This window comes from Vanellus vanellus (genome assembly GCF_965231255.1).
Source record: "Vanellus vanellus genome assembly, chromosome: 18".
Taxonomy (NCBI): domain Eukaryota; kingdom Metazoa; phylum Chordata; class Aves; order Charadriiformes; family Charadriidae; genus Vanellus; species Vanellus vanellus.
This window is the reverse complement of record NC_138923.1, coordinates 6054018-6078334: the sequence shown is the minus strand read 5'-3', so window position 1 is coordinate 6078334 and position 24317 is coordinate 6054018. Positions and strand designations below refer to the sequence as shown.

Here is a 24317-nt window from a genome sequence, read left to right as displayed (position 1 = left end):
ATTTCAAAAGGCAGGAAGCGTCCGCAGGAGTGGACTGTAAAGAATCTGAGCCCGTGGAGTCGCTGGGTTGAACCTCCTGCTGGCTGCTGTGCCGATTCCCGTCTTGGGGGTGCTTGGTAGTGCAGTCACATCATCCTTGGCAGCGGGCAGCTCCTGAGCGCGCAGGGTTTCCCTGCCTGGGACGCTCTCCGGAGCAGCAATGCTGCAGACCCTTTGGCATTTTCTGTCTAGCTTCCTTCCCAGGGCCATATGCCAAGGTCCTGCAGATGAAAAAGAGGATGAGGCCAGAAACACCACCCCACTTCCAGGCCCCGGGGAGAAAGGGCCAAAGATGTTGGGGAAGCCACAGGACAGAGGGACTGATCCCACTGAAAGGAGACCAACTATCCTACTGGTGGTTGGACCCGCAGAGCATTTTCCAAAGGTAATGGGATATCCAGGGGCCTGAGGAGGGGTTGGCGCACATGACAGCGGAGTGTGGGGTCTGCCGGGAGTAGGGGTGTTGCAGATGGAGTGGGTGAGTAGCTGGGGGAATGTGTATGTATTTGGGGAGGGGGGAGAGGAGCAGGGAAAGGGAGGAGGGTCCAATGCGTGTGGCTGCTAGAAGGGAAATGGGGGGGGGAGGGAATGACTGAAGAGAGGAGGTAATCTAACCTTTTGGACATGATATTCAAAGGGGGGGGGGGGTGAAATGCTGTTTAGGGGCAAGGGGAAATACAGAGGTCTCGAAGGTTCCTGGGTAACTTCTAACGAGCATGACTGAGAGGGCAGGGAATGATAATGCAGGTTAGTGGTGAGTCCCACCCCTGCACTGGAGACCAGCAAAGGATCAAATAGATCCTAAAATGTTCCGGAGTCAGTCTTTGGTAATTTGGCAAGCCTCTGGAAAAGCTAGCAAATGAGTAACTGGCTGTATTATTTGAATGACACAGCCCGGAAGAGAGGAAAGCCTGTCCCTGGGGAGCGGGTGGCATAAGGGAGAGAGTAAAATCTGCATGAGGATGGGAAGTTCCCAGGGGGGTGGGAGAGCGGGGAGGTGGTGGGTGCGCACAATTGGCAGAGAATAAATGGTGAAGCTTTGTCTGGGGGGAGGCAAACAAAAGCCGCTTAGTTTAGTGCCTGGGCTCCTAGCACAGCGCTGACTGACTGCAATTCTAGTTCATTTTTGATACGGAGGAAATGCTGTCCGTCTCTCCTGAGGATGGTGCAGTCAGCTCTGACTACATGTGGTTTAAGACCAAGGGTGTGACCTGGGATTAAGGGAGAAGGAGTTGGACATAACCCCTGCGAGCGGTGGGAGCTTGGGGTAATACTAAAGGGCTGCAGCAGGGGTAGGGGTGCGTGACTTGCAGGATCCAGTTTATTTGACAGGAATCAGCATGGTGGTTGCTGTAAGCTTTCTCTCTAAAATCGGAGACGAACAGGTTCAAGTTGTAGAAGGGGGTGAATATCCTTTCTTGCTGCCGTTTTGAATGGAAACAGGCAGGGTGGCATTTTGCATTCAGGGACGCAGAAGCCACTCCCTGCTTGAATCAGACCGAAAAATCTGCAGGGACTTGTGCCTTCATCCCTATCGTTAGCTGTTAGCACTGTGCATCCTCTTCAAAAAGAGGAGCGTGCGCATTTTGAGGAGGACTTTGGTGCACAGAGGTTGCCGAAGGACAGAGGCTCAGAACTGAAGGAGGCTGTGATGAAAACCTTGAAAGTGTAGGGCTAAAAAATCTGGTGTCTTCCAGGGAACAATGGTCCCTCAGTCAGGGAGAGTCCATCTGTTCACACCTGCAAATGAAGCTTTCTCTGAGAGCTGATACCAATCTTCTTTCCTGTGTGACGCTGGGAAGTTTTGCTGCATAGGAACCCTAAAACTGGCTAACAGAGAAATACTGAGGGGATAAGGATGTGGTAAAATGGAGTTATTGCAGCTTAGGAAGTAACTGCCCATCTGCTATGAGGTTGTGACTGTGTAATTTTAGCCTGGCCTGATTGTAAAGTAAAACACAGCGTAAAGCTCTTCTGTTGAGGATTATGCAGATATGTTTTACCTTGCAATTCAGGCCGGCTAATACTGCATCCAGCCATCGTGGTTCAGTTGATGGACAGTAACTTGTTAAGCTGCAATGACTTGTTTGTGCTTGATCAGGTATCTGTGTTCTAATTACCTGTCTGAAGGAGAAGTGTTGCAAAAAGTCTAGTATAGCCTTGGGGATAGATTATAAACCACTGTGAGCAAACAGTATTATTTGGTGTTAAAAGAAAATGTGGGGGACACGTGGCTTTTGTTCTCTGCCACTGAACGTCTGTGACCTTGGGAGAAGTCTCTTGACTGGTATGCCACTTTGTGTTGTAAAAACGCCTGTAACTACATATCTGCTAAAAACATGCAAAATGTCATGCCCGATACTTGGGTTACTGTAAGGAATTTGTATGTATTGATACAGTTGACCTGAGGTGTTCCTGGGCCTGGGTCTTTGATCTTCCTGTTGTAGTTGGCATGTTTCTGCTCAGATCCTTGCTTTAAGGTAACGATTTCAACATGAGGCTGTTTGTGCAAATGTGGGAGAAAATTCTGATTGCGAATGTGATGTGTTGGCCCCTGGGTGTGTGTACACAGAAGAGGTATGATCTGCCCCTGATGTCACCATTTGGACTTGTAACTTTGGATCTGTGTGTTGTCAGTGGAACAGGTCACCTTTCCTGGCTACCTTTATGTCAAATACCATGTCGTGTTGTCTGCCTTCCCTGGTCTCTATCCTTCCCCTTGCACAGCCTTGGCTTGCTGCAGCTCTTTACTCTGCTGGGGTCTCTTAAATGATTAACTCCCCTCCTTCATGCACTTTACACTTTGTTTGTGCTTTGTGAGGACTTTCTGTACTGTACAATTAATTATAAGCTAGTTTCCAGAAATTAAAAAATACCAAGTCAGCAGAACCTAGTGAAAACTTCGAGCAATAGCGGTTCTCTCTCTGGCCCGTGATGTACTCGCCCAGAAAGCTGTTTTGCCTGCGAAGGAGGATGTTAGTTATGTGGCTGTGATGCTCACTGGCACTTGATATTTTTAGAGACTTTTTTTTAGCAAAGTAAATTCAAAATTAAACAGCATACTTTCCTGCTCCTTGTATGGCTGCAGCCTCCCCTCCTTTGGGAGGTACCTTCTGGAGCTGATGTAGTAAACCAGTGATGAAGTAGATGCCTAGAAGAGTACAAATGATTTGGAAAGGTTAGGGTTGGAATGGTAGGGTGTTGAAACTGGTAACTCATGCAGCATTTAAATAAGAACCAAATTCTATAAATAAAATGGACAATGAGTTTGCAGCTTCCTTCATGGCAAGAAAACCAAGCCTTCTGTGGAAGGCAGACAGACCCACGTAGTGCTTCCTTTAGCAGAGGAGGGTATTAGTGAGGCTGGCTTCACGTTGACCAAAACCGTATATGTTCAGCTCTGGCTTTGTTGGCAGAATTGATGGATGGAAGAAGTATCAAGGAGGAGTGACTTGAAAGGGCTGACTTTATTTGGAGCTCTGTGCCCTGTCCTTGGTTTGACCAGGAATAGCCAGTGCTAACGAGGGATGTACTGTCCGTAGCTCACGCCTGAGGCCCTGGGGTGGGTGTTCCGCAGCCTGCGGCGGTACAGCCACGTGCACACCGCAGGGGCTGCGGGAGCGGGACTGGCACCCGCTGCATCTGCTGAGCCTTGAGCGGTGACTCCGTGCTAGTTGTGTTCAAGCAGCACTGATCCCTACAGCTCTGGAGAGCTGTCGTGCTTTTGAGTACTTCTAGGTTTACCAGGATTCTTTTAGGTGAAATCTAAATAGTTGTTAATGCCTGTTTAAGTTCCCTTTGTCATTATAACCAGAATTGCTGGTATAAACTTCATTCGTAATCTGTCTCTCCTTCTTAGTTCACTGTCCTGTAATTAATACCCTTCTTAAAATCAGCTTTCTTAACCTCATTACCTTTCTCCTTTCCTCTGACGTAGGTAGTAGGGCTTTTTTTCCTAAAATGTGCAGATTTTGCCTTTTGTCTCTAGCTGCCAACTCTAGACAGAGTTTATTAGGAAAATCTGCATCATGTTGGCATAGCAACTGAGCTGCCAAGCAGCTATAACAGTGATGCTTGGCAACTCGTGGGAAGGACTGTGGGGGATCTTAAGCCTTGGTGGGGCAAAACTGAGTTATGTTTATTCACTTACTCCCCGGAGCTGGGCAGGGGGGAGCTGCTCGCCATGGTCAAGCCGCTGAAGGTGTTTGCTTTTGGCCAGTGGTGTGTAGCATTAGGGTGCTGCTTGAAGAGAGACCCAGCTTGGTGGGAAAAGTCTGGGGTGTGCTGTTAGCGTGCATGTGGTGAGCTGCTGCAGCTGATCTTTAAGAGGATCTGGAGTCCCTGAGAAGATCCTGTTTTCGTGCGGAGAGACGTCAGCAGGGAGTAGGTTAAGCCTGGTTAGGTAACGTGGCAGTGGTGCCATGGTAGGTGAGGTGACAGGGGGAGGGTGTAGGAAACCGTTGTAGGTCACGATTCTCAAGGGTACTGAATTGCTGCGAGTCGTGATCTATTAAGCTTTTTAAAAATATATATCTTTTAAATAAAGCCCCAGATTAAATATTCCCAATTTGTGTGACTGACATGCAGCTCCACAGACAGCTTATTACAGACCTTGGCTTTTCTTTAAACCTAAAGAATAAAATACCATGGTAAAGACGTAAAGGCCCCTTGTGCATTAGGATCGGAGGTATTGGACTTTGTACTGGCCAGGCAGTCTGTTTAAACAGAGCAAACACAAGAAAATGTTGCTGTGTCCGCAGTGGTGGGGAAAGCTGTTAGCTAGTCTGGCATAAATCAGTTTAGCAAACATGCTCTGTTACTTCAAGTGCAGGCAGGATTATAGTGGTTTTGTTATTGGCCATGTTTTTTTGTGTCTTCCTTATATGATAGCTTCTCTTTGATGAATATCAAGACTGTAATTTTATTTTAAAATTCATGTTACCAATCAGTAATTCTGTACTGAGCAGTATTGTTAACTGCCAACTTCTGTGGTACTCCCTCTGTAGAGCTGGGTGTTATCCCATACATCGAACTCCACTAAATGTTCAGAAGCCTGTAATTATATCTGCATTAAATGATGCATGTGCCGCACTCCCTCTTCAGCCTGGTTTGCTCCTGATGAAAGCTCAGGAGCTCGCTTACAAAGCAGTTAAATTGTAAATGGTTAGAAACTGGAAAATGTTGTTCTGCTTGGGCCACTCCTCATTATAGCACATATCCGACTGCGATGTTTAATTGTAGTTGGGAGAGGAGGAAAAACTAGTAAGCTGTTGTAATTGCTGTGTGGATGCTTAGCTAGGAGGCTTTGAAGCATTTGGGTCTGTTTTGAAGCCTGCCTTTGATTTTGGTGGTTTTCTGGGTATCTGGTACAACGGCAAACCTTCTTCACCGGCTTTATTGCTGCCTCTATTAGTAACTCCGGAGTGCTGCAGAGATCTTGGTATGCAGGGGTTGCCTGCTCCTAGCTGGCACAAGTGTTTTTGGGAGGACTTCTAATCAAAGCCAATCAACTCTGGCATAGCAAAGTAACGTTGTAAAAGTAGAATTTTGAGGCTTTTGCTTTAAGCTGGATATCCCAAAGGTGTATGAAAGCAGTAAGTGGGTGGCATCCTGCTCTTACTGTGTTTTAGAGGAAGAATTTTGGGAAGACAGTGCGAGTCCTCTTTGTCTTCTGTGGTGGGAAAAGTTATGATCAAGACTGGTCCCTACTGTGTTGCGTGTGTAAATCCCTGGAGTGGTGAGCACAGGATCAGAAAGGACCGGTTGGCTGTAAGGAACAGCAAGTGAGCGTCTTGGATGTTGGCCAAAGCCTCTTGGGTTAAATGAGATGCCCGGTAAGAGTTAACTTGCGGTGAGCGTGATGTAAGCTCTCTGGGCTTAATGGGAGCCTGGTGTTGAGCAATGGGAGGCAGCTCACATGCCTCCTCCGATCCGGTGTCTGGGTGGGACTGTACAGCCACCGCTTCCCTTTTAAGTAGAAGGGCAGGGCTTGTACAGCCAATCCCACTGGAGCCGGCTTCGCTCATAGGCATGTGTCATGAGACTCGCTGGCATTTCCTTTCCACTACGCACTGAAATTAGCTCGGGGAATCATTCAGCTTTACTTCTCTTCCCAGTCAGTCTGAGCAGGGCAGCTGAGTCTCCAGCTCAGAAAGATGCTCTGCCTCTGCCTGTATGTGCCAGTGTTCGGGGAGTCGCAGACGGAGTTTGAATACTTTGAGTCAAAGGGGCTGCCGGCTGAACTCAAATCGATCTTCCGACTTAGCCTCTTCATTCCTTCCCAGGAATTCTCCACCTACCGCCAGTGGAAGCAGGTATGGCCCCAAGGGAGGAACGGGAGGGAGCGAGCGATGGAGGGGTGTTCTCCAACACCCCGAATGCCTGGTTAGAGGGGGAGAAGCTCACGATGACTCTGTCGTAATAGCTGGGTACAGCATGGACACATTTCTGTTGCTTCTTGGCAGGGATCACTGAAGCAGTGTGGAGTGGACTTTTTTTTCTTTTTGATTCTTTTGGCTTGAATCAGATGAGATCTCAGTGCCTCTGAGACTTTAAACCAGTTGATAACGATGCAAGTTAATTAGAAAAAGGGGTTTTCCAAACTATGGATTCCTTCGCTTTAACTGGTCTGCTCAAACACGTTTCACATCCTCTTCCTTTTCCTTCTTACACCATTCTGCCTGCCCCCCTCCTACGGGAGGTGTGTAATCTAACGTCAGCTCGTGCCGATGCAGGTCTCGCCCTAGCGATGGCGAGCCGGTTTGTGCTGTGAGCCGGAGAGCGGCTCGGCAGTGGTGGGTGGGCTGGGCCGGGGGAGGTTGTGCAAGACTGTTTCCCTTCACTATGGAAGGGAGACGCACTAAATCCACGGAGTGCTGCATGTGACTTCGTGTCACAGCCCTTGCTTTCTGCTTGCTGCTACTGGTGTGATTTTCATGACCAAGGCTGTCAAAAGCCCAGACAGCTGATTATTGAACAAAGCAGCTGGGTGGGCTTTTTATACTTTTGTGTAGACACACAAACAAAAGATGTAGCAGGCTTTAAAACGTGTGGGGTCCCAAAGTGTGCTGCAGGGGCTGCATGTTGTACAGGTGACCATGGAAACATCTGCAGCCAGCATAGCTGTTAATGAGCAGTTCTGTCTACGGAGATTTCATGTGTGCTGTTAAAGGCAAAGGTATTTGTTCATCTCTCTGGATATGAACAGGCAGATATTTGTTCATCTCCCTGGAGAAGATGCTGGGAGCTTGGCTCTCTCACCCTTGACACGTGTGTTGCGGGTTACTGTTTGACAGGCTCGCAGCAGTTTTGCTTTGTGACAGTGGAGGAGGAAGGCTCGCAGAGCAAGGCAGCTTCTGGGACCTGCAGTCTCTGATCAGTCATTGCACATCTCTGGGGTTGTTAGGGGTGTGCTGAGAGAGCGGGAGCAGTTGCACAGTCGCATCTCTCTTACAGTGCCTCTGAATTATTAGCGCCTGTCAACTGGTTGGGGGTTGCCCGTCAGAGGGAAGCCCTGATTCAGCTGTTCAAGGCCAATCTGCTGACATGTGAGGGGTGTTGGTCTATCTTTAGCCTACAAGTTGAATGTGGGGTCATATCTGAACTTTACAACAGTCATATGATAAATTGCAGGTTAAGAATACTGGGCACACCTCAAAGGTCAGGGCAGCTGGGACAGCACTTTCTTATTTAAGGTTCCTAATATGATTAGGAATAATCCTCATAGCATTGAGGCTAAAGTGACAGGACTCGGTGGGGTGAGAGAGTTTTAATAGTGAAGTATTTAGTATTGAAGTCATTTAAAATGGCATTGAAACAAAGACTTAAGGCTTTTGAAGGGCCTCATAGGCTGAGGAAATACCACAATAAGCTTAGGTTTGCTTATTACATTTGAAGCCTAAATATTGAAAAAAATATTGGTGAACAGGAGGTTAGCCTAGTGTTTGATCTCACCTCAGAGCTTCCTTGACAACCCCCTGCTGTTACAAGAATTAAAACAAAAATTTAGGTGATGCGGTAGACTGAGTCACACCTCATTTAGTGTTGCTTACTGATTCATGTTGAAAAAGACTTATAGGTTGTCAAAGGCAAGTGACTGAACAAGAAGGGGAATAGGAACTCCCTGAGCCACATTCTTGCAGCTCGGAGATCACTTCTCCTGTCAACAAGTAGCCATGTGCCCTGAGATAGGACAGTCCATCTGCTATTGCCCCATGCTGAAGTGAGTTAATTAGTCATTTACCTTGTCCTAGATGTCTGGCACGGAGTCTGATCTTGATTTTAGCTTTGTCCTACTAAGAACCTTTTCTTGTTCTATATGCATCTTGTGGAAACTTGTATAATTAAAGCACATAGCTCCAGGGTGCTTAAACCAGTTCATAGGGGTTTTTATCTTTGGCTGTGTCCACTAGAGCTGGACAGGCTTTTTCTGGTTGGAGTTAGTTATTGCCAGAGGGAGCTTACTTCTCTGAGGATTGTAGTAAGCATGAAATTCCTTCTCCTGTTCAGTTTTTTTTATTACCTGAAGTTTCGTGATTCACTTTTTATGCAAACCTGTTGCCTCCTACTTAGTTCAAGAACCTCCACAAGGGCTTTGTAAGGAGTTAATCAAGATACAGGACTGAGATTAGACACATGATACTAGCAAAATATCCCTGATAAAAGCATGAGGCATTTCATCTGCGTAACTAACTTTGGGAGACAGTTGCCTGGAATCAGGTGACTTTTCTGCACTACTTCTTTGCTCAAATTTCTTTGAGGAATTAAAATTCTGTCAGCGGCTTTCTGGAGGAAAAATTGGTTGGGTAGGAAATGATCTTTAAATGTGGTGGAAGAAGGGGCAGTTCTTTCTGAATGAACAAAGGAACTGACAGGTTTTGATTGTTTCTAAACAGAAAATTGTGAAGGCTGGAGACAAGGACCTGGATGGACAGCTGGATTTTGAGGAATTTGTTCACTATCTCCAAGATCATGAAAAGAAGCTGAGACTGGTCTTCAAGAGTTTGGATAAGAAGAATGATGGTAAACACCTTTCTCATGCTCATGAATAGACTACTGCATGTATTGGCGTGTAATGTGTATACTTGAGCTCACTGGCTCATCTTTGCAGGCCGTATTGATGCCCAGGAGATTGTGCAGTCTCTTCGTGACCTGGGAGTTAAGATCTCTGAACAGCAGGCTGAGAAAATACTGAAGAGGTGAGGGTTCATCTGGTTCTTCTGTTTTTCTGTTGAGGGTGTTTAGAAAGAAGTGTAGGGATGTGGAACCCATCTTCTCTTTCTACCCTGTACACACTTTTCAGAGACTTCATCTCCTCCCTTTTTGCCTATTACTCTTAATTTTGATTTTTTTTTTCATTAATTGACACTTGTAATGTCGTAGTACATTATGGACAGTTATTGTCACAATCTCTTATCTTACTGAGTTGTTGTGGGGAAGTGCTTGCATCTGAGCTGATTTGCATCCCTGTCTGATTGTCCTGCTGCCCTGAGCTTGCTGCTTTGGAGAGGGACTGTGCCGTTGCTTGTCGGAAATGCTAAATGCTTTATGCATGTGGCACTAACATGTTAACAACCACTTATTTGTGCTGTTTTTTCCTCTTTCTTTCCTCTGCTACCTTCCCTCTGTCTGTTTGCCTGTGTGTCAGAATAAGGACGGGACACTTCTGGGGTCCTGTCACCTAGTAAGTATTATTTTCCCTTCAGTGTCAGTTATGTCCCTGAGTTTGGTAGGAGGGGGTGTAACTAGTCCTGTGGGTCAGTTAAGGGGGAGAGAGAGGGGTGGAAAAAGGGAGCCCACTTCTACCTTTCTGCAGTGTTTAGTGAATAGAAGATTTCTTAGCTTTGTCTTGTGTCTCTTTAGAAGTCTTTTAGTAGTTGCTTTGCAAAGCTTTTTTTGGTATAGGCCTGAATATTCAAAGGGAAGGGGAGGAGGAATTTGTCACCCAATGGGAGTCTTTACTCATCTAATGATAAATCTTTTTAGCATGGATAAAAATGGGACAATGACAATTGATTGGAATGAATGGCGAGACTATCACCTGCTGCACCCAGTGGAGAACATTCCTGAAATCATCCTGTACTGGAAGCACTCCACGGTAAGAAACGGTTCCTCCCCAACAGGTCTTGGTCTTTCCCCAGCTTCTCAGTCAGAGTCCAGACCCCCAGGAACTGCTATCGACAGTCCCTATCTTTCTCTTCATGGTTCAGTAGCTGCCTTGTAACCCTGGAAGCCAAATTGCTTCCTGTTCTGTTATCTTGCCACCTATCACGGCCTGGCTTCTGAAGCTGCTGGCACAGGTGATAAATAACTGCACCTTCTGCAGGAAGATGAGGGTGTTCACTTGGCTTGCACCTCTGAGAGCTCGTACCAGTGGCCAGCTCCTGCTGGTTCAGGACCTGTTAAGACTAGAAACTGATTTGACAGGCAGCCGTCCTTCCTGGAGATATTTTGGTGTGTGTAAATAGCATGTAACGAGATTAAACTGGCTGTGAGCTTGGACGGTTCCAGAGAGGTTCAGCTTCTGCCATGCAGCTGCTCGCAGTTGGTCATTTTGTTCCTTGCTATGATCCACAGTACTTTAATGCAGACAAATGTTCAGCAGTTGCCAACTTCTTGGGCAGGAATCTTTGAATGTGAAGGTTCCCCTGTGATGTGCTATAGCCGTGGCAGTTCCTGTCGCTGGACACAGCAGTTACTGGCTATAGATAAACTTCTGACTTGGAATAAGCATATCCAGTACTTCAACACTTAGCGCTGATAAAGAGCAATAAAACTTTGGCACGATCACTAGCTGATGAAACATTTCTCAACACCCTATACTTTTGCAGATCTTTGATGTAGGAGAGAATTTGACTGTCCCTGATGAGTTCACAGTGGAAGAGAGGCAGACGGGGATGTGGTGGAGACATCTGGTTGCAGGTGGAGGTGCAGGTGCCGTGTCCAGAACCTGTACAGCTCCCTTGGACCGCTTGAAAGTGCTCATGCAGGTATGATGGAGCAGTTCCAGTTTGTTTGAATACCCAGGCAGATTCCTTTAATCTTCTTGGATGCTTAGGAGATGATAATGTTCATCAACACAGTACAGCACTCTGGCAGAGCTCGTACTCAGTATAAGTATTATCTGTGTTAGAAAGGAGTTATCAAAACTTGATTTTAGCCTGTTTTGTCACTGTACCTGCTCTTGAGCCATCTGAGAAGTTTACCCATGGTAGCTGATCCTATGCTAGGTACGGGAGTTGCCTATTTAACCTTTCCTCCCATTCCAGAGGGAGATATTGATTAGATTCATTAGTTAACGCTAGACTTCGCAAAAAAGAAAGGAAGGTTGCTTTCCTATTGTAGAAGTTATCTGGAAGGGATTAAAGCCTTGGCAAATCTCTGGATAAATAAAAAAGCGCCCTTTTGTCCCTGGATTACGGAAAAACGTAGCACTGTCGTAATCAGGACTGGAACTAATCCAAGCTTGCTCTCTGTCTCCCAGGTTCATGCCTCTCGCAGTAACAACATGTGCATCGTTGGTGGTTTTACTCAAATGATCCGAGAGGGTGGACCAAGGTCACTATGGCGAGGGAATGGCATCAATGTGTTGAAGATTGCACCGGAATCTGCCATTAAGTTCATGGCCTATGAGCAGGTGAGTAAAAGGGCACAGACAAGTCTGGCTGCAGAAGGGTCTGCAGAAGAACAAGCTGAAAAAAAAAAAAAAAAGACGTCTGAGATAAGTCAGCGAGCCTCACTGTCTGTCTGTTTTGGCTTCTACAGATCAAGCGGTTCATTGGAACCGACCAAGAAATGCTGAGGATTCATGAGCGGCTGTTAGCTGGTTCTCTGGCTGGGGCCATTGCACAGAGCAGCATCTACCCGATGGAGGTGAGGCGGGTGGCTGAGAGTCCAGTCCATGCGGGGTCATGGCAAGGCGCTGAGATGGGACAATGTGGGTAGTATACCAGCACTATGATGGCTTAATTAATGAGTTCTTGGAGGTGATATTAGGTAATACTGCTCACATGACAGTTGTTGTAGCCCTGTAGTCCTGACTGTCATGGTCTTAAGAATGACATTGTCTATATGTTTTTCTCCTGTTGATTCTCCTGTAGGCCTTCATGGTATTAATTCTTGTCTTCTAGGTTCTGAAAACACGGATGGCTCTCAGAAAGACAGGACAATATTCAGGCATGTTGGATTGTGCCAAAAACATCCTTTCGAAGGAAGGAATGGCTGCCTTCTACAAGGGCTACATCCCCAACATGCTAGGAATCATTCCATATGCTGGTATTGACCTGGCAGTCTATGAGGTATGAAGCCTTTAACCTGTTTTAGGGCTGTGCCGCTTGTGTAGCTTTATCACTGTCAGATCTGTCAGATACTACAGCAGTTTAAGTAATTTATCAAAGCTTTCCTGATCAGCCTTATGGGGCACAAATGGATTTTTTTACCCAAAATGGCCTAGAAGATAATCCAATACAACGATTCTCCTTTTAACATCATGCGTGGTCCTTTGTTTCTTTTTTTATGAGAAAATTGCAGCAGAAAATTAAAGAAGGGATTTTCCCCAGGCACTACATAGCAGTAGCTCAAAAAGATTTGAGAAGCCGAGTGCTTCTGGCTGAATTTGCACATAGCTTTCTGGGCCCTTACACTAGATCTCTTATGTAACGTGATATTCTTTTGATTGCCTCTTCACTGCTAACATCTGGCTTCTTCCTTCCAGACACTAAAAAATGCCTGGTTGCAGCGCTATGCCGTCAACAGCGCTGACCCTGGAGTCTTTGTTCTGCTGGCATGTGGCACCATCTCCAGTACCTGTGGGCAGCTTGCCAGTTACCCGCTGGCTCTTGTGAGGACACGCATGCAGGCCCAAGGTGAGAACTTCTGGGAACTGTGGGAACTCCTGCCATGGTCTCTGAGCAGGGTAAAGGTCCTCTAGTGTAAACATTGCAACAACAGCCTTAACTGGCCTGTGCAGCTGAGCAGTCGGCTATTTGCCATGCTGCAAGAGGACAGTGGACTTTGTGCTGCCCTTAGCATCTGGGGCCAAGCACCTGCGGGACAGAGGTTCTGTTTGGCTCAGATTCGGAGTTTTGGGCTAAGGGCATCTGCAAAGCAGTTGGAGAAAACGGCTGTGATGTGCATCATGGCCATGACTTGCTGTGAAATTAGATGCTGTCCCCCGTGAAGCACCTTTGCTCTGTGAACATCCACAGGAAGCACATGAATCAGAACTGCTCTTTGAGACAGATGTTATCTTAAAGTGTTTTCATCACATAGACTGCATTATTTATTGTGGCTTTCCCTATTGCAGCATCAGTGGAGGGAGCTCCTGAAGTGACGATGAGGGGACTGTTTAAACACATTCTGAAGACAGAGGGAGCATTTGGTCTTTACCGGGGTCTGGCGCCGAACTTTATGAAGGTGATCCCAGCTGTAAGCATCAGCTACGTGGTTTATGAAAACTTGAAGATGACTCTGGGCGTGCAGTCACGGTGACCAGGAGATGCTGAGAACTTTGAATTCTGAAATCTTGGGGTGCGATCCCAAGACGTATAGCCATCTCTCATTCTGTGAATGTGTTGACACTAAGCTGACTAAGCAAAGCTGTGAAATCTCAGATAGTTTGTGAGTCAGTAAGGGGGAGGGGAGGATCTGGTGTCCTTTGCCATCTTGCTATTCGGAGCTCCACATAAACCATCATGTGGTCTTTTTCGTTGGGCCTTTTGGGAGCCCGGGAGGAGAACTCCTGGGAGAATCTTAAGGCATGAGTTGCTGAGGTCAGTTCCCAGCAGTATGGCAAAGTAGCAAAGATTTGGGTAACAGGTCTGCTTTCAGCGGATTGTGTGTACAGAGCTGTTTGCCTGCAGATGAGCACCTTCTGACTTGCTGAAAGAGCTTCTTTTTCCATTCAGAGAGCTTCTTTTTCCATTCAGTTGTTTAACTTCCTACCTGTTGTTTAAATTTGTACAAACCTTGTGTAGGACCTGCTGCTGCACCAGGCTTGTTGTTATGTTTACATATATTCCTTTGGGTAGGAGACATTCATGTTCTGCTTCCAAGACTTGACATGAAATGTAACTTCAAACTATACTGGTTTTGAGGGCTGGTGGGCAGTGGTTTATCTGGTCAGGCTGAAGGTTACTTAGGCCAGCCTGATGAAGAATTAGGATTATTTATTTTTTTATAGGTTTAAGTGTGTCTCATAAATCCACTAACAAGATGCACTTACTAACAGAAGCAGCAGACTAGAGCCTGCATGCCTGTATCCTTTGCATGCCGGGATTGGCTTGTCGTATACTCAGCAGGGGCTTGGAAAGGGGAAGGCAGGAGAGCCCTGGTTGGACTGGCACCTTGATGCATGGCTTTAGTGAACAAAAGACAATATTTCACAGCTCCTGTGCAGTTGTGCTCCCAGCACAACATGAGAGCCCCTGTGCAGCGCTGCATGGACCTCTGAATTCCATTCTGCCTGGTGCCAAGGGTAGCTGGTGGACCTTTTCCAAACCCTGTGCCTACGCTGCTATCTATCTCTTTAGACCTCTTTGTAGATTGATGTTCAGGTTTGCATTAGCGGGATGGAGTCCCCAAGCCAGGAGTATGTCTGCTGTGGGAAGGGGTGTTAGTGAGAGGGTCTGGTTGTCACTGGGAGAGGTGAGCTTTCAGTCCTGAAGACGTGCTTGCTTTTCTTTCAAAGGGTGCTTTTCATAAGGCTAAGGGAAAGAGGTGGCTTTAAAATTTCTCTGACTGCATTATGGGCTACTTTAGTTGATAGGATCTGGCTTCTGAGGCCTGAGAGATCCTCATCCAACTTTTCATTTTGGGCAAAATGGACCAGCGTTGCATTCCACTGTTTTACTGCTTAAAGCATATTTATTTTGTATTTATTTGAACAGAGTTATGTCAGACTATTTTTATAGACTTGTTTAAATATTGTTACTGTGCTTGTATTTCTCCTGTTTTAAAAAGTTCTCTATTTGTTCTATCACACAGCCAAGTCGTGGGGAGGGACGCTAAAGTGGTTTGTGTACCTTCCCTTTGGGGCTTGAGCTGCCTTTCCCACATCTGGGGTTGTTGCTGGAGGACCTCAGCCCAGAGAAATTCTGTAGCAAGAAGCCATAGGAGAGAAGGGAGCTGGTGAGGAAGCAGTACCTTGGGAGGAGGAGGGGAGAGGGTGCACTGTGAGGCTTGCCTTATTTTGGAATTGCCTCTGTGCGTGGCTGAAAGGGTTTCAGGTGGACAGCTGAAGTTGGGAAGTAGAAGGTCTGTGTATGTTGGATGTCACAATGGCTAATTGAGAGCGATCGTGGGGAATCTTTAGGTAAAGGGGGGAGGGAAGAAATCTCAGGGACTAAAGAAAATACAAGTTTCCAGAGAGATGGACGGAAACTTGCACTTGGACACAAGCTGCTGCTGCAGTTGTGCTTTGAGGCTGAATCAGCAGACCCTGGTGCTGAGGCAGTGCTCTTCACGTGCAAGCGGGCACTGTGGAGAAGTGTGAGAAATTGGAAAAGGATTTGCTAGCACTCAGCAGCTGCTTTTTTTCTGACAGATTTTGGTGGTCCCTGGAGAGTCTTCCAGGTGAGGCTCTGTCTTGACTATCCAGTGCTGTCAGTAGTTAGCCACGTGGAAATCTAACCAATCTGGATTAGTGATGTGATTTTTTTCCACCCCCATCTTCTTGAGACCTATTGTAAATTCTGCAGTGGCTCCTTCCTACCAGTGTGGCCTAATGGGAATATGAATATTAGAATGCAAAAATCAATGCAAAACGACAACCATCTTTGTAGCTGTAACCACAAATTGTTATAATGCAAATCTAACCCGGATTCTTCATGTAGGGAACAGTCTGCTAATAAAGGTCTGTCAAAGAGATGCCATGTGTCTGTGTCTCTTTCTCAGTATGGTTTATTGGTGCTGTTTGTGGCCAGACTTTTCCTGGGATGATTGTCACCAAGGGCGCTGACACTGGAAATGACTCTCCCTACGAGGACCTGGGAGAATGGAATTCTTAAGGGCAAACCCAGCAAACCTGAGCTCAAGGCTACTGGTGGTAGTGATGAGTCAGGGATATTTGGATACTGTTCATGTCTCTGAGTGCTGCTGGACGTTGCTCATCTATGCAGTATCCATAACTCTCTGTTCAGAGAAGTGAGTTTCCCAGAAAAGCTGGAAACTCTGCAGTCCAGTTATGCCCTTGGAGGAACCTGGCTTTTAGGGTTTTAAAAAGAAAGGCTTTGTACAATTTTTTTTCTTAAAAAAACCAACCAGGAGCTATCCTTGAAGGTCATTCACGAACCCTAGCTGGTGTGGCCGGAGTGGCCTCTGATTTGGTTGACAAAACTTGCTGCGGGGGCCAGGCTGAGTTTGTTGGTTCCCTGTGACTCTGACTGTAATTCAAGGCTTTTATTTGGCTATAAATCTACTCATAAAGTCTGGGTCCTTGTAATCTGAGCCACTGCTTTCCAGCGGTGTCAGCTTCGGTCAGCTGAGACACTTATCAACACATTGTGACCGCAGCACTCAAGGCTGCTGGCAGCATCCCCTCTCGCACCGCTGCCCTCTCCTACCCTTTAACTGTCTCACTCCTTGAGGTGGGGGGGAATGTTTTGTGTCACGACCCAAGAAAGATGTGCCTGAAGAAAGGGCTGGCCAGGTACCTCAGTCTTGAGACCAGGAGGGAATTGGCTGTGCTTGACCTAGTAGTAAAATTCATTTTTACTGCTGGAATCGGGCCAAAGGCTCAACACTGAAACGCTGCCCGGTAAACGGTGCCGTACAGGGACAGGGCACCCTGGTGCTGCAGAGGGAGGAGTGTTCCCTCCAGTTTTTCTCCTTTTCTTCCTTTTTAAGGAAGAGAGATATTTTCAGTGCTTAATTACTAGGTTCGAGTTGAGACCAAATTACTTTCCAGACACGCAGCAAAAGCAGTCTCTTCTTAAACTCCCCCAACTTTCACCAACGCAGAGCTCCAGTTCTTTCCTCCCCTGAGGCTGGGGGTGTGACAAGGGATGCGTGAGGTGCCGGAGGAGTGCAGGGGTGTGCTGGAGGCATGGGGAGCAATGTGAACCTTGGCACTCAAACCATCTCGCCTCCAGGCTGCTGAGCCTACTGGGAAATGAGGAAACATGACCTTTTTCTCTGGGGAAGTAAAAATCCAGCCTGGGTTGGGTTAGCACCCCCTCTCTTTCTGGCAGGAGGATAATTTTTCAGTGTCGTCATATTATGTTGCAAATGTTGCTGTGGATGAACATTATCGGGAAGCTCTTGCCTGGTCCAAAGGGTTTGGGCAGGAACATCTGCTCCAGCTGTGCTACTTCTGGCAGCCAAGCTGCTGTCAAGAGAATTGGGTGGTTGCTTCTAGTTGAGCACCCACTTCCTCTCAAACTGTACGGTTAAAGATAAGTTTCTGATCTTTATATCCCAGTTAGTCACCAAATGCTTGTAACACCCATTTAAAATAGTTAATGATTGCCCTCTTCTGGTTAGACCCTATCACTGCTTCATTGGAGAACTGTTTTTTTTAGTAGAGCTCTCTTCGAGCTCGGTGTGAAGCTGAGCAGACTGAGTCAGCGCTGGAGAAGCTTCCACGTGTCACCTTGTCTTGCATCCCTCTTTGCTTAGGGCTGACTTTTCCTGCTCCTCCCTGAATGGCACACAGATGAATTGGGTGTTCAATTTCTTTTTGCAAACCCCACTTCTGATCTCTTCAGAACCCCTTCTCTCCAGTACCTCAGCAACGACGGGCATCAAGTTTGAAGATGACATTTATTGCCTAACGTGGTGTTAGTTACCCGCGTTCCCAGGCTGGTGGGTACCCGGAGGAGGTGATGCTGTGACCGCGGCTGTGGGCTCCATGTGTGGGCTGTTTCCTTTTTCAATTTCTTTCACTTGACACAGCTCCTTCCGAAACAACAGTAATGGTATAAGTGGAACTGTCAGTGCACCAGCAGGAGACAATTTACTGAAGTAACAAGTATTTTTCTTTTCCTTTTTATCTACTGATAAGCCTCAGAGGGCCCAGAGAAGCTACGGGCTTCCCCACGCCACCCCAGTTGCGGACGCTGCTCGCCTGGGTGCGGAGATGCTGCTGCTGCCATTTCCCGCACTGGTGCTGTACAGAGCAAACCAGAACTGTGGAGCAAGGCTGCGGGGGGGTCAGTAAGCGTGTGCTGAAGGAAAGGGGGGGATCCAAACTTTTTGAGAAATAAGTAAAAAGCTCGTGCTACCCAGGCATTCAGAATTAGTGTGCTTTGCATTCTGCTGATGCCTTGGGCTGACGCAGGGGTACGTGAGTCTCTGCTCTGGTGCTCTGTTTACGTCCATCTCCTCTAGCCTGATGACAAAGGTCCCCAAAATCTTTTCTGCGTTTAATTGGTTTCATTTTACTCCTCAGACACGGTGTCCAGCCTCTCGGCCAGGCATGAACCCCTTCTCTGCTAACAGCAATTGCACCGGAGCTCGTAAGGACAAACGGTTCTGGCTTATTCCCCTCCCCTTGCCTTTCTCTGAGCTTCATTCATTTTGCTCAGATTTAAATGTGACCCAGAGGCCTCTGCAACCCCCTCGGTCAGCAGCTGCGTGCTGTTAATTTGGAGGACCTGGGCCCTGCCTCCAGGTGCTGCCCGTTGCCTAACGGGGAGAGGAGACCTGCCCCTGCCCCACCACCGGGGTTTCAGCCTGTGCCTCTGTCTCTGTCCCCTGTTCCCCTGCACCCGGGGGGGTCAGTTCTAAAAGAAGCATCTCGAAGTTGGGGGGATGTCAGGGGCTACGTCGGGTCCAGTCCGGCAGCTCAGAGTGGGGTTTTGGGCACCCCTGGAAGCTCAGAGTCTCCTGCTGTGGATGAGCAGATGGCCAGGACAGGAATGGATGGACAGGATAGGAAAAGGTAAGATATTTTTTTACCCCCTCACTTTGCAAAAGGGAGCCCTGTCCAGCTGGCTGGGGGCCTGGGTCATTTGCAGGATAAAATGTCATGAATTAGGTGGCGGAGGTTAGGGCTAGGGCTGGGTCCGGTTAACATTTCAAACGAAAAATTAAAGGAAAAAGCCTGCTTTTGTGGGAGTGGATGGTGTTGCCTTCTTTCCTGCTGTCCCGTGGGGCTGGGAGCTCAGGGCTGCACCCCAGCCCAAAAGGAGCCCTTGTGCTGGACCCCCCCTGCGCTGGGGTGGGAGGAGGACGGGTTTCTGCCGTCTTCCCATTTACAGCCAGCCGGGCTGCAAACCCGCATCTTGGGGTGCCAGAGAAGCAAACCCCAATCTGAAAACAACCCGAGGTCTTCAGGGGTTTGAATGGTTGTGGCTTCGGCTGAAGCGGGGCCGGGCAGTGCCCTGGGGCACCGGCCCCTCCTGGGGTGGCTGACCTCTGCTGGGGGGCAAAATGAAGAATTTCAGGGTAAAATCAGGAATTTTGGGGCAACTACCCCCTGCTTTAGCTATCTTCCCCCTAGCAGGGGGAGGCGGGCTGTTACCAGGTTTCCCACTGGAGGTGCTCGGGTGTGGGTATTTGCTTTGGGGACTCACGTATGTGCGAGCGGGGGGTGTTATTTTAAACCGCCATCGCTGTCAAAGCATGCCTGCCGTTACTTCGTCCCCTAAATAATTTCCATCACCTCCACAGCCCCTCTCCGAGACCCCAGTTTGGCAGCTGGGGCGACAGCCCGGGGTCTTGGCACCCCTGCCCGGGGTGGGGGCTGTGGCGGCTCTGCCCACCCTCGCCCACCCACCAGCAGCCCCGTACCGTTTTCCATGGTGCGTACACCGTCTCCTCTTCGCTCAGCCCCAGGCATTTGGCGTGGTGCTCGAACTCTTCCCGCTGGGCTGTGATCCCGCTCAGGTTTCGGGCTGCAAAAGGAGAAGCGTTTGCCAGGCGTTAAATAAGGATGGGTGGCCTCGGCACGGCCCTTCATGCTGCATCCCCACCCTTGGTGCCCCCCTTCCCGTGTGCTGCGGAGATGACCGCTGCTGGGGTCTCTACCCCCATGGTGAACACATCTGAACAAAACCAACCTCAGGCATCACTTTTTTTAACCCTCTCCCCATTTATGCCTGGTCCTGTCTGCTTTAAGGGGTTGCAGGATAGTTTGGTACTCCTGGGGGGCATCGGGAGGGACCGAGGCTGAGTATGGAGGCGGTTTTCTATACGTGTCTTCAAACTCTCTTAAACAACTGCTTTGCAGCTCGGAAGGGCAATGGGAAGCCTTATCAAGGTCTAAAATGCTGCTTTATGGGCTTGTGGGTAGATCTGACCGGCTTTGCCTGTGCTGGTACTGCAAAGCCACGTGCTCTGCCCTGGGAGGTAAGTACCGAAAAATTATGGTTGGCTTGAAAATATTGAGATTTTACAATGATATCAATGCTGAACTGTATTTGCTTCCTGTTCTTTGAATATTTGTGGCGTAAGTGGGTTTTGTCTTTAACTTGGTCTTTCTGCTCTGCCAAGAGATTTAAGTTTTAATGGAATTTGTAAATACTCCCGTGACCCCTGGAGCCGGCGGTCTGGGGAAAATCACTGACTGTTGGCAAAACGAAGTTGCTGCATGGTTGTAGCTGGTAATTTTATGTGTGTGTTTTGGTGTCCCATGATAGCTTTAAGTTACTTTACGATGGAGTTTGCATACCGTAGAGATATAGTCCCGAGTATATCCTTTCCCTCTGCAGTTGGTACTGGATGAGTAAAACGTCTTCAGAGCTGAGGTTCATCAGCGTCCCCACGGTTTGATGGGTCTTGGCTTTGAGAGAACAGAATCGGGGTTGGGAAGAGCTGGGATATTCAGATTTTTGGTGCTGCAGCAGCGATATGCCGCAGCCCAGGTACCGCCGTAGCCCCTGGGGTCCGGCCCTTAGCAGCGGGTGAGGACGAATGTCCTCACATGGGGTGAGTTGTTTGGCTCTGGGTTTATTTGAATTGTATTTCTTAAACGTGGGCCTGGGCTGTGAAGGAGCCAAAGCCACCTGGCTCCCGTCTTGCCGATGGGTGTGCTGAGTGCCGTGGATCGATGGTGCTCAGGGGGGAACATGAGAGGGTCTGCCCGGACCCAAGTGTCCGACCTAGCAGCTCGGGGGGGGGGGGCTGCAAAAATGGGGAGAAACTGTCCCCTGCTCGCAGCAATGCCGTCTTGGCTGGGTCAGTGCAAAGCCTATCTCGGGGGGTTTGCAATTCCCACCCCAACCAGCTCACCCCATTTCCTCAGGGAGGAGGAGGAAACAATTCGGAATGTGAGGCTTCATTAATTTGCTGAAACCTGCCACGAATGTTCCCCTCCTTTCCCCGAGGGATTGAAAAATAACTTTAAAATGAGGCGGTTGTCTCCTACAGGGATGGGAGCAGGTTTGCTCGTTGCTCCTGGCACGACACTGCTGCGTAGGGTTTAGTGCGGCTTGATGGTGGGGCCGCAATCCACAGGAGTGGCGTCGACCCAGGGTGCCCTCAGGCCTGGGAAGCCGTTTGGAGTCCACCAAGGCTTATCATAGAGTGGTTTGGGTTGGAAGGGACCTTAAAGATCATCCACTTCCAACCCCCTGCCCTGGGCAGGGACACCTCCCACCAGCCCAGGTTGCTCCGAGCCCCGTCCAACCTGGCCTTGGCTTCGAACCTCGGCTTCAGGCAGACAAAACGACCTGGGAATAAAACATGTCAGATGATGTAAAACATGGACATGAGCGCTTTGCGCATCTCAGCCCCTCCAAAAAACAGCCCGGGTGATAACCCCAACGGCTGTGCCCGCCGGTGCTGCTCACCGTGCTTCACCAGCGTGGCGTTACCAGCGGCGATTTCGAAGTAGGTGGAGTTGTTGGTGAGACACTGGTCCCCCCTGGAGAGAGAGAGGGGGAGGGGGTGACGCAGGAGAGGGGAGCGGAGACCCCCTGCCACGGGCTGGAAAGGACCCGCAAAGCCCCAGCACAGGCACCTGCTGGTTCCTCCACAGGGTTAACTGCTCTCACTGTTAATATTAAGCCATTTCTCCTGTGTGTTTGTCTGACCTCCCCCTGCAGCTGGTGCTCTCAGCCTTGCCCTTGCCCCGGCTCCCTGGTGGTGAGATGTTTGCTACCCCAAAAATAACTGAAGCTGCAAAGAGCTGCCTGCGTTGGCACCGAAAAATTCATCCCCTTAAAGTCTGTCTCTTGGGGGGGGGAAACAGCTTTCAGGGCCGGGCAGGATTAGCAGCCGTGGCGCAGGGGTCTTCTCCTTGCCTGCCTCCTCCACGCCTGCAGGGGTCGGTGCCTGCAAGACCTCTGTGCCCTGCAAAATTTGCCTAAACCTGGGGGCTGTGGAAATAAATAAATAAAAGAAGGGGCGAGGAAGAGTGGGGATGGGAGAGCACGCACGGAGCAGCCACGAGGGACTCTCTCCTTGGGAAAACCCATCTAAAACCCCGCGGGAATCTTGTGTTGGAACGGTTTTGGGGGCTGCAGCATGATGGAGGAGAGGGGATGGGGCAGGGAGACCTGAGGGCTGCGTCTTACACGGCCACGCGCTGGGTGATGAGCAGCTCCTGCGTGCCGGCGTGGGGCTCCACGTGGAGGTGGCCATGGTCGATGAGCAGCATCTCCAGGAGGTGCTGGGGGAACTGGGCAGCCCCGGCCACGTACAGCCACGTCCCCAGCAGCTGCGGGGAGAGAGCGGTGAGAGCTTTGGGGTTTGCAAATAGAGCTTTGACGAAGAGGTTTCCACCCTCCCGGTGGCAGAATTGTTATTTTTTGACCTCTGTCCTCTGTCTGCTCTCCCTCTTGCACCGCGCTGGCAGCAGCAAAATGAAACCTGTGCAAGTGCCCGGGAAAGGGGGAAAAATAGTTGAATGTGGGGATTGGGAAACAGTGCCGGCGTTGGCTGTGGGTGCCCCTGCGTGGTGCTGCCGCGGGGGATTTGCACCAAAAATTACCCAGCCAGCCCCCGCCTTGTTTCGAGGTCGTCTCTGGGACTTGCTGGGGGAACCACCAGAAAACTGGGTAATCCGAGGTGTTTTTGGAAAGCAAACATTTCCCGTTTGTTGCAGATGATTTGGTGAGGGCACCTCGGTGGATGTGCTGGGGGGGGGGTGAGGGAGGGTTTCCCCTTTTCCTGGGGGACAGTGAGGCTTAGCAGAGCACCCACAAACTCATTGCAGGAGTGGGGCATCCCTCCCCTGGGGCTCAGGTCTCTCCTACCTTCGATGCCGTGGTGTTGTCCGGGCGCAGGGCTCCGCAGGAGAAGGCGGTGGTGGGCAGCAGCAGCGCTGTGAGGCCGAGGATGGTGGCAACCATGGCCATGGCTGCCCGAAAATGAGGAGCGAGCGAACCCCTGGACAGACGGACGCGCTCGCTCGACCGTTTGCTTTTGCAGCCCTGTGGGAGGGGGACGGGACAGGACGTGCTGGGGGCTGCCGGCTCTGTGGCGCTGACGCAACCAGCACCTTTTGGGGACGTTGCCCGGAGAAGAGCCACGTGCCCACGCCAAGCGCAGCGCTCGCCCTGGTCTTGGCTGCGGCTGCCGGTGGCAACCGCAGCATTGGCAGCTGTGGGCTGTGGGCACGGCCGGAGGCCATGGGGGCGATGCACTTGCTGCGTTTAAAACTGAAATCTGCCTTAAATTTGCCTGTTTTGTTCCCCGTGAGCAGCCAACGTAGTTCCCTCCTGCTCCGCAAATGGGGCACCATGCAGCGCCCCCCCTCCCCCCAGCGCTGGCTGAGGTGCAGCTCCCCCCCACCTTGGGGGAAACCCGGAGGGCATCAAAGAGCCGCCTTCTTCCTGGGTGGGAAGGTGTTTTCCCCTTCCTTGCCAAAACAGGTCACATGGGGCTGAAAGGGCCCCGTGAGGTCACCCCCATTCTGCTGGATGCATCCCCTGCAGAGGCTCCCCTGACCCCCCCATCCCACTGCTGTCCCCATGCCACCAGGCAGGGCAGGACCTGCTTTTCTGGATTTATTTCTGTTTGCCTTTTCCTCTCTGGTAGAAGAGCCCCCCCCCCCCCCCGGCCCCCCGAGTCCCTCGGTCTGGCCCTGGGTGATGGTTTTTCCTGTCCTGTCCCCCTTCCCCTGCTGAGAGACGCCTGGGGAAGGCGCGATGTCACCCTGTGTCACCCCACCCCGCTGTGGCCCCTGCACAGGCGGAGGCTCGTGGGATTTCACTTGAAAAAGTGAGTTCGGGATGTTTGGGTGCTAAAAGCACCTTGGCTGGTTTGAGTCACACTGTAGAAGAGCCGAGGGGGTCGGCAGGTTTGTGCGTCTCCCCATGGGGTGAGGGCTGATGGGTGGGTGCTGGCATCCCAGCGCCCCGTGGCTGGAGGGGACACAGCGGGTGGGGTGGCCAGGA

The 24317-nt window shown here is 49.6% G+C and overlaps 2 protein-coding genes across 2 annotated transcripts; one reads left to right on the top strand and one right to left on the bottom strand.

The window, feature by feature from the left end:
• Positions 1-6194: 6194 nt before the first annotated feature.
• LOC309679381 (calcium-binding mitochondrial carrier protein SCaMC-2) lies at positions 6195-15903 on the top strand (the record flags this gene model as incomplete). Its single annotated transcript, XM_082492666.1, has 10 exons — positions 6195-6353; positions 8934-9060; positions 9149-9236; positions 10024-10135; positions 10869-11027; positions 11522-11674; positions 11803-11910; positions 12168-12335; positions 12752-12902; positions 13343-15903. The coding sequence occupies 10 exons, from the start codon at positions 6195-6197 to the stop codon at positions 13525-13527; spliced, it is 1410 nt and encodes a 469-aa protein (XP_082348792.1). The 3' UTR covers positions 13528-15903.
• A 1911-nt stretch (positions 15904-17814) lies between these two features.
• LOC309679334 (alpha-1-acid glycoprotein-like) lies at positions 17815-23276 on the bottom strand (the record flags this gene model as incomplete). Its single annotated transcript, XM_082492616.1, has 6 exons — positions 17815-17931; positions 19768-19871; positions 20648-20758; positions 21768-21841; positions 22494-22636; positions 23175-23276. 6 exons carry the CDS (start codon positions 23274-23276, stop codon positions 17815-17817), a joined length of 651 nt encoding a protein of 216 aa, XP_082348742.1.
• Between the last annotated feature and the right edge of the window lie 1041 nt (positions 23277-24317).